General features: G+C 43.1%; 1 protein-coding gene across 1 annotated transcript in view; it reads left to right on the top strand.

Annotated features, from left to right (window-relative positions):
• The window catches only part of LOC109483322 (sushi, von Willebrand factor type A, EGF and pentraxin domain-containing protein 1-like), a 27009-nt gene that overhangs the window by 2069 nt on the left and 15568 nt on the right, over positions 1 to 9372 (top strand). Inside the window, exons 3-10 of the mRNA XM_019786311.1 lie at positions 4002 to 4181; positions 4488 to 4676; positions 5344 to 5520; positions 7145 to 7321; positions 8113 to 8289; positions 8406 to 8582; positions 8927 to 9103; positions 9339 to 9367. Coding sequence (XP_019641870.1) covers positions 4002 to 4181; positions 4488 to 4676; positions 5344 to 5520; positions 7145 to 7321; positions 8113 to 8289; positions 8406 to 8582; positions 8927 to 9103; positions 9339 to 9367 — 1283 coding nt within the window. The remainder of the gene's footprint in view (positions 1 to 4001; positions 4182 to 4487; positions 4677 to 5343; positions 5521 to 7144; positions 7322 to 8112; positions 8290 to 8405; positions 8583 to 8926; positions 9104 to 9338; positions 9368 to 9372) is intronic.

Below are 9372 nucleotides of genomic sequence, written 5' to 3'. Positions count from 1 at the left end.
CGAGGAGATGCCAGAAGTGTGTCGCGACACTCAGCAGCGCGCAGCAGGAGTTGCAGTCGATACGTGTAAACGAAAAGTGCCCTAGCTTAGTAGTAGTAGTAGTAAGTAATAGTAAGCCTTTATTTACAAGCGATTAACAAGCGCCTCGCGTGAACGTCCCTGGACAGATATATCCCTGGTACGAGTACTAATTACTGGGTGTAACTTGGGCAGGTTTCGTCCGCTAGTGCAGCTCCACACCTCTAAAGTAAATTACTTAATTACAGTTGCTCAGATGAGTCATCCAACCATCCATTGCTTTGACATGTTACTTAGTACTTAGAATTTAAACATGAAGTGAGCCAACATTAACATCGAATTAATACATAAAATATACAATACAGAGCAGATAATACTGCAAAATTTGAAATACGATTTAGGTTTGTCATACAAAACATGATTTTACTGTACCTATTTATTGAAATCTTTGAGAGTCATTGACCGATAATAACCGGGCAAACCAAATATTTGAATATGTTAACATTTGTAATACAGGGAATTACAAAAGGTGTTAGTAGATTACTTTCCTTCCTCACGACTTTCATTTTAATGGTTTAACGAACTGTGCAACTCTGACCTATCAGACGAAATCATTTTAACTTTCATTATTCACATTGAAATGTGCCCTGTCTAGAGCTCTACTTGCGCAACTGCCATCATCATCATCCACTGTATTTGCAACTGCATGCAGTCTTTTGTCATCTTGTTCCACTGTGTTATTTGTCTTAGAGCTCCCCAGGGCCTTAGCTCTTAAAGTTTTTTACTGTTGTGGGAGGGCCTAGTCATTTGTGCTTCATGTCTCCCTTCAGCATGCTAAGCAGATTGACACAGTGCCTTCCTTTGCGAGCCTTGTATCTGCTGGAGCCTAGGACAGAAAATTTCAGGGCTTGGACATACATGTGCCCAACGATGTCATTTTGTTATTCCCCTTACATGTAAAGAACGTATGCATCCACAAAACGAACCTGTGAAGCAGGTAGGCCCAGTGCAACCGATGGCAGCCCCCTTAACCCGCAATGTGTCATTTTTTTTAGAATAAACTTATTAAAATATAAAATATAAAGATATTTATACATAAGACACCCAAGTCATATATAAAAAAGGACCACTAATGGCAATGACATATGCCTTTGTCTTGATTTGGACACGGAGTGTGATCAAAAGAAAAAAAAAAGATGAACATAATTTATGATATAACACGTTGGTGTTTTGTTATACAATCTCTCTCTGAAAGGAACTTGTTGCCCCCCTCCCCAAAATGCATCACAACCAGTTGTGTTTTCCAAGGCCAAACTGGTTTTCGTCCGCTAGTACCCCGCCGCACCTCTGCAGCCTCATTATCTAAAGATCTCTACACACTTTCCACTCCACTAACCATGGAGCTGGTCGCAGCTGCAACTGAGTCATCGTCAGCGCCTCGAGCGAGTCATTCCGCATCAGTTGTCAGCCTTTGAAGGGTAATGATCAGGAACAATTTGACCTGTTGGGGTAGCAGGGTAGTTGGATACTAGTGTCACCTGACAAGAAGCATTGAGGTCAGGATGTGTCAGTCAGCCTTCTAGAAGCGCCACCACACTTATGCAATGTATGTGACATACATTGCATAGCCTGTTGCCTAGGACCTGATGGACAATTCTTTAAAATCTTGGTTTGAATTGATCAAAATGTATCTAAAATGACATTAAACAAATGGGACAGGGTCGTTTGTTAGTTTTTTTGGCGACGCCTTTGGGGCGGAGGCATTTGTGTAAGTACTACGATCGCTTTGAAAGAATTTCAAAAATTACATGAATGCGTTCCTCAGGGAATTAGTTTGGAGGAAACCTTTGGCCATGTGGTTTTTGGATCAAGCAGGTAACTTACACGGGGTGCCCACGTGCCACCCATCCAGCTGTCTGGCATGATTAATTACTGGTCATCAGTCTTCTCCCCACACCATGGACAGAGAGCACAGCTGTCTTTGGCCAAAGACCATATTCAAACAGGTCACAGAGGGAAAAGAAATTATCCGTCCTTTTGGAACCCACAAAAGGTAAAAAAAAAGTCAAACTCAAAGGAGCAACAACTTCAGACCAGACATAAAATCCAGTCTCTTGTGAAGTGGAGGATGGTTTTAAGTTTGGTTCTAGCGGGAACTCGACCAAAGTAAAGTAAGTAAGTATGTCATCATAAAATCTATATTGCTGGGAAGAACGGCTGATTCCTCCTATTCGTGTATTTGGTATATTGCCCCACACCTCCTCCACCCAGCCTGTAAATTTCACTACGTGCATGTCTTTATAACATAGGGAAATATGTTTTTTCTGATAATTGTAATGTAGATTGCTAGCTCCACCACATGAAATAATATATATCATTCAGTCGTCGCCTTGGCAATGATTTTTATTGCCTCTGCCTTGTTCTTTTTGCGACCCAGTGCAGATGTAAACATTAACCTTTTTGACTGAGCTCGAGATAAACAAAACATCATCCAACTTTTGGAAAACGGTTATCATGAGTTTATCCTGGCAGCCAATCTAGGCCTTGCTTACTTTGCTTAAGGCGGTCCTTCGATTTCGAAGATGACGTCCCTCATTGTTGACTCTCTGACTCTCTCCCTCTGTGTATTCTTCTATGGCTGATTAGGCCGATTCTAGCTGCTAAGACGCGGCCGCATATCTCGCAGATGTGCTGTCCCTGCTGCTGAGCCGACATGTGTCTTCTTGCTCTGCTGGTCTCCGCCCTCTGGTTGTAGCTGGCTGTGTACGATTCGGTAGCTGTCGAGCATACCTGTCTCCAACTGTTTCTGTCAGCTGCTAGTCGTTCAAGACTTTGTGGCTCGATGCCACAGGACTTGAGGTTACTTTTCAAGTAGTACTTGAACCTCTTGCGCTGGCCACCTGCGGTGCGTTTGCCCGCGGAAAGCTCACCATACAGCATCTGCCTTGGTAGCCGGTTTTCAGGCATGCGGATCACATGCCCTACCCATCTGAGTTGCCTCTGCAGAAGTATAGCCGCTAGGGGCTCGATGTTGGCTCTACGCCGGATCTCTGTGTGAGGAACTTTGTGCCACCACTTGAGTCCCAATATCTTCTGTAGGCAACGGATGTGGAACTGTTCTAATGTGCGGTTGTGGTGCCTATATTGGGTCCATGTCTCGCTCGCGTAGAGTAGAATGGAGAGGCAAACCGCCCTGTACACTGCGACTTTGGTCTTGACTAACAGGCTTCTGTTCAGAAAGACTTTTCGTGCAAGTCTGCCGAAAGAGGCAGATGCAAGACCTATGCGCCGCTGTATCTCGTCTGTTATGTCGCAGTTGACGCTCAAGGTTGAGCCAAGGTAAGTAAAAGAATTTACGTTGTTCAGTGCACTGTTCTTTATCTGGAAAGTGTCTGAACCAGTGAGGGTACCACCTTGACACATGACCTCGGTCTTCCCCGTGTTGGTGCTGAGTCCCGCACGTGTGTATGTGTTGTCCAGTACAGTGAGACTCCTCTGGAGACCTGTGGCGGTGCATCCAGCGACTGCGGCATCATCTGCGTACTGAAGTTCTAGGATTGTCCCCTTCTGGATTTTTGTCGGCGCCCTGAATCTGCGTAGGCTGAACAGATTGGACCTACAGGTTGGACGGCGGCCAATCTAGGCCAGCTACCTCACGATCTAACCATCCCATAACATTCCGTTCAGGAAGCCAAATGTTTGGGGTATTGTTGTGTGTTGAGTGAGGGAGCGAGGGGAAGATTTTTAACTTGGGCATCAATTCTCACGACTTTAGTGTAAAAAAATACTAACAGTTGATTGCAAGTTGTTGCCGGGAGGCTAGTTGCAGGTACATGTATAGTGGAGAAGACCAAATTTTGACACTAAATACCAACTTATTGGGTTCTTCTTCTTTTGCCGAGATAGTGGAAGATGGATTATCTTTTCACCTTTCCTGTAATGAAATTGTAAATTGTTATTGTATTTCTTGTTTGATCATCCAGGCGGATGTAGGCCTCTAGTGATCCGTAACACCGTCCGCAGCGGCTGCAGTCGTCCCTTCAAATGTGGAGACCAGTGTCGCTATACCTGTGTCCCCGGATGTGTGAGGCAGCGTGGAGCCACTGTCAGGACGTGCAGACACGGCCGTTACTGGATTGGTGGAAAAGGACTGAAGTGTTCATGTACGTATTACCTATCAACGTGCACTGACTTAATTGATTATCCTGTATTTAGCACGCATAGTTACTCTAAATCTTAGACAAGCTTCTCAAAAGATGACATACGTAGTCATTGCTAGAAAAGTTAAAATTATATGAATAACGGCCATTTAATTGCCCAAGTGCGAAGCTGTTGACCAACTTTTTTTTCTTTTCCGAGTTCCGTTATTGCTTAGTGTATTTTATGTAGGTTTTACTATGGTCAATATCGACCGATGAAGGCTATACATAATATATAGTTGATAACTGAGCTCGACACTTCTTCTACAGGCAGACCCTGTAGTGGTCCACCCGTGATCAGGAATGCCAACGTTATTTGGGGCAGTGGCTGCTCGGCACCGTTTAAAGCTGGGACAACCTGCAGCTACCAATGTGACCACGGGTACCGCAAAGTGGGAGGGGCGGAAACAAAGATGTGTGTCGACGGTGGATGGAGAGGTTCCAGGCTGGACTGTGACGGTTAGACTTTGTCAAATGATGTTTATCTCAACAATTAGATTGTACGCCAAAAAGCAGTTATTCAAGCAACTGGATATGATTTTGGAAAATCCAAAATCATATCCAGTTATGCTGGAATAACTGCTTTTTGGCGTATCGTATTACCTGGATGGCTCCTCTACAAAAGAAATGCAATTGAATTGATTTATCGGGGTGTATAACATGATACATATACGAGTAGGACTGTCCAAATAACCGATGGCTATCTTAAAGGGCTTCCAGTTTACAGTTTTATTAAGAAAATCGGCTTCGCAGCATGAGGTACATGTACAACATGCTGAATTACTAGTATACAAACATTATCACCATATTATAAATGGCAGAGAATCAACATTACATATGACACAGAAAAATCTCAAGCAAAATATACAAAATTCCCAACTATGGGCGCTCAAGTCATCAAGAGCATCCTAAAACAGTCTTGATTTCTGGACAATATAGAATAGAAAAAATACAGTGCTCATTTTAATGCGTATAATGTTCATTTCAGGGCGTTAATAGGGGTACCTCATTCAGATGCGTTAAAAGTTGGAAAAATTATGCAAGGGAGAGAGTTATTTTAAATACTGTGACTGTACATTCCGACAGGTTTAACAGATAGTGTTTATTTTTGTACTTTTCACTACAGCCGTCCAATGTCCGACACTGACCGCTCCAGAATTTGGATCGCTGACTCCCCCCGGACCCCACTCCTACCCTAACCTGGTCACGTTCACCTGTGATACGGGATACGTACTGACCGGCGATTCTGATACAACCTGCCAAGCTAACGGGACATGGAGCAACCCTGTACCAACTTGCACACGTAAGATGAATTAAACACTTAGAATTATAGTTATAGTAATTTCTAGCAATTTGTAGGTTTTACACATATACACGGTATATACTGGCGAGAGCATAAGTAGCTGTCCCGATAAAACGTTATCTACCAACGGCCGTCTAATATAGTGCCTGAAGGAACTGTTTTGCAGGTTTTCTGTTGAGATATTTAAAAAACTAGAATTCCGAGATCTCATACCTCCATGAAATATGATCTTGATATGTAAATGTAAATTTCTTCCTTAATTGTGCAAATGACCTCTGCATTAACATGATATATGCATCGTGATGTATGTTAACTTTTGATTAACTTACAGATGTCCCAAGTATGACATTCTCATCATTCACCATTACGAAATCATAGAATTTTCGCATTAATTATGCAAATTAGGTCATCATTTGCATAATTAGTATCTGTTGAAGTTCCAGCTGCCATAGGTTACATACATTACATGTATGTAAGTAGTATAATGTAAAACACTGTAATTATAGAATTTCCTCATTAATTATGCATATTATGTCCTTATTTGCATAATTTGCATTTAATTATGTACATCTCTCTCTCAGCTACCTACACACCAAAAATAATGAAAATATGGTGTTCCTGTCTGGACTTATTGGCTTTTAAACATTTCGCCAGAAAGTGCCCTGCAGTTCCAGAACAAGCCGCTAGGGGGCCCAAACTCATATGACTTCTTCCCAAGCACGAGAGCTACCTTCCATCAAAATTTCATGACCCTAGCATGTCCAGATCGCGAGATATCAAAACCGGAAGTTGCGCTGCAGTACCAAGGGAAGCCACTAGGGGGACCAAAATCTAATCATTTCTAGTTTTAGTCACACCCTACCAACACACCAAGTATGAAACCAATCCATCCAGGCGTTCTTGAGTTATCTTGTTGACCAACAGACGGACAGACGGACAGATAAACGCAACTGAAAATATAACCTCCATGACACATTTCATGGAGGTAATAACTGAAACAATAAATGAATGAAAGGTTTGAAAACACATAGCAGCCATGGGGTGAATTGAGTGTTTCAATACACATGGCAGATTGAGTGTTTCAATACACATGGCAGATTGAGTGTTTCAATACACATGGCAGATTGTGTGTTTTAATACACATGACAGATTGAAAAGTACACTTAAAAGTACATACTAAAACACAACGCAATGAAAAGGAGGTGATTCTTAAAAAAACCTTGTACTGCGGAGCCCAACAATTGTTGTTTTGCACATACAGTACCGTCTACATGTATATTGCAACCCGTATAGGTACGATTCGTGCAACTCAACGCATCGCACCGCAACGAAACGCAACGAATGCGAAAGTAACTATGCCACTGCAGGGCAAAAAAATGTGGGTCTAGGATCTAATTAACACATGAAATTATTGAAAAATATTGTGCCAGGAATGCAAGCAGGACAAGGCTGCAGGCCAGTCGGGTATGAACAAAACGTTCTATGACCATGTGTACTGTTTTGCTATTACAAGTGGTTCATGTACAAAATAAAATAAACTAATTAGGAGAAAGCAGCCATAAAACATTGTGATTTAAAGTCCAAATGTCCATACTTATTTGTTGTTTTGTACTTTCTATTGCAGCGGTCCAATGCCCAGCTCGGGTAGCCCCAGCTAACGGAGCGGTGACTCCTACGGGAGCGGTCTCCTACCCGAACGGGGTCACCTTCACCTGTAACTCGGGATACACACTGAACGGAGCTTCTACTCCGACGTGCCAAGCTGACGGAACGTGGAGTAGTCCTGTTCCAACATGCACACGTAAGATTAATTTGGAACTAGTATACACAAGAAATCCCAACCAAAATAAATCATTTAACGGTCATTTAGCGGTGAGGCTATCAGAAGTGTAATCTCTTGCAAAACAAGCGTTTACAAGCAGACGCCTAGGTACGTACGGTGGACAAAGTCAATCTTAAGGATATAATTTGTACGTAAAATTCTTTGTTTTGCAGGTTTTTTTCAAGAAAAAAATCAATTATTTCCTGGACCTAGGCTACATACGTGACCTACTCAGCAACAGGCATCTATTGTGTTGTCTTTTCTAGCTACATGTATATGTTTGACAAGAATTTTTTTGTACTTTCCATTGCAGTGGTGCAGTGTCCGGCTCGGGCGGCCCCAACTAATGGAGCGGTGAGTCCTACCGGAGCGGTCTCCTACCCGAACGGGGTCACCTTCACCTGTAACTCGGGATACACACTGAACGGCATTCCTAGCCCTACGTGCCGAGCCGACGGAACTTGGAGTCATCCTGTTCCAACATGCACACGTAAGATTAATCTGGCACTAGTATACACAAGAAATTCCTCGCAAGATAAATAAATCATTTAACGGCCATTTAGCGGTGAGGATATTGGATGTGTCGTCCCTTTCAGAATTTAAGCGCTGGCAAACAGACATCTATTTAAGGTTGGCGGAGTCGATCTAAGAATATCATTTAATACAAGATGCTTCTTTTGCAGGTTGTTTTGGGTCCAATTATCTCCTAGACGTACGTACGTGTCCTACTCAGCAAAAGGCATATTTCATTTTTGTACTTTACATTGCAGCGGTCCAATGTCCGGCTCGGGCCGCCCCAGCTAACGGGGCGGTGACTCCTACCGGAGCGGTCTCCTACCCGAACTCGGTCACCTTCACCTGTAACTCGGGATACACACTGAACGGAGCTTCTACTCCTACGTGCCAAGCTGACGGAACGTGGAGTCATCCTGTTCCAACATGCATACGTAAGATGAGTTTGATACTGTAGAAACTTGTAATTTCTTACGAAACGTTTTTACGCGCTATAGTGACAAGAACATGCGACCGCAGATATTAGGATATGACTATTTTACCATTGCAGCGGTCCAATGTCCGGCCCGGACGGCCCCAGCTAACGGAGCGGTGACTCCTACCGGAGCGGTCTCCTACCCGAACGGGGTTATCTTCACCTGTAACTCGGGATACACACTGAACGGCGCTTCTACTCCGACCTGCCAAGCTGACGGAACGTGGAGTCATCCTGTTCCAACATGCACACGTAAGATTTATTTGGCACTAGTATACACAAGAAATTCTTACCAAAATAAATTATTCAACGACCATTTAGTAGTGAGGATATCAGAAGGGTAATTTCTTTCAAAACAAGCGTTTGCAAACAGACGCCTAGGTACGGTGGACAAAGTCAATCTAAAGTGTATAATTTGGTACACAGTCATAGAACGCGTACGTAAAAGTTTTGTTTTGCAGGTTTTTTCCATAAAGAGCAATTATTTCCTAGACATACATACTTGTCCTACTCAACAAAAGGCATATACAAGATATTGTGTTGTCTTTTCTAGCTAGATGTATTATTTTTATCTATTTTTGTACTTTACATCGCAGCGGTCCAATGCCCGACTCTGACGCCCCCAACTAATGGAGCGGTGAGTCCTACCGGAGCGGTCTCCTACCCGAACGGAGCCACCTTCACCTGTAACACGGGATACAGACTGAACGGACAACCTACTCCGACGTGCCAAGCTGCCGGAACGTGGAGTCATCCTGTTCCAACATGCACACGTAAGATGAGTTTGATACTGTACAACCTTTTACGAAACGTTACGAGACGTTTTTACGCGCTATAGTGACAAGAAGATGCGACCGCAGATATTAGGATATTAGGTTTTTTTTCAGAAAAATCAATTATCTCCTAGACCTAGGCTACATACGTGACCTACTCAGCAGAAGGCATCTATTGTGTTTTAGCTACATGTATATGTTTGACAAGAAATTTTTTTTGTACTTTCCATTGCAGCGGTCCAATGTCCGGCTCGGGCGGCCCCAGCTAA

The sequence above is a fragment of the Branchiostoma belcheri genome, unplaced genomic scaffold, assembly GCF_001625305.1.
Source record: "Branchiostoma belcheri isolate BF01 breed outbred unplaced genomic scaffold, Haploidv18h27 scaffold64, whole genome shotgun sequence".
NCBI lineage: Eukaryota > Metazoa > Chordata > Leptocardii > Amphioxiformes > Branchiostomatidae > Branchiostoma > Branchiostoma belcheri.
Note: the sequence above shows the minus strand (reverse complement) of the source record. Positions and strands in the feature narration are given on the sequence as shown.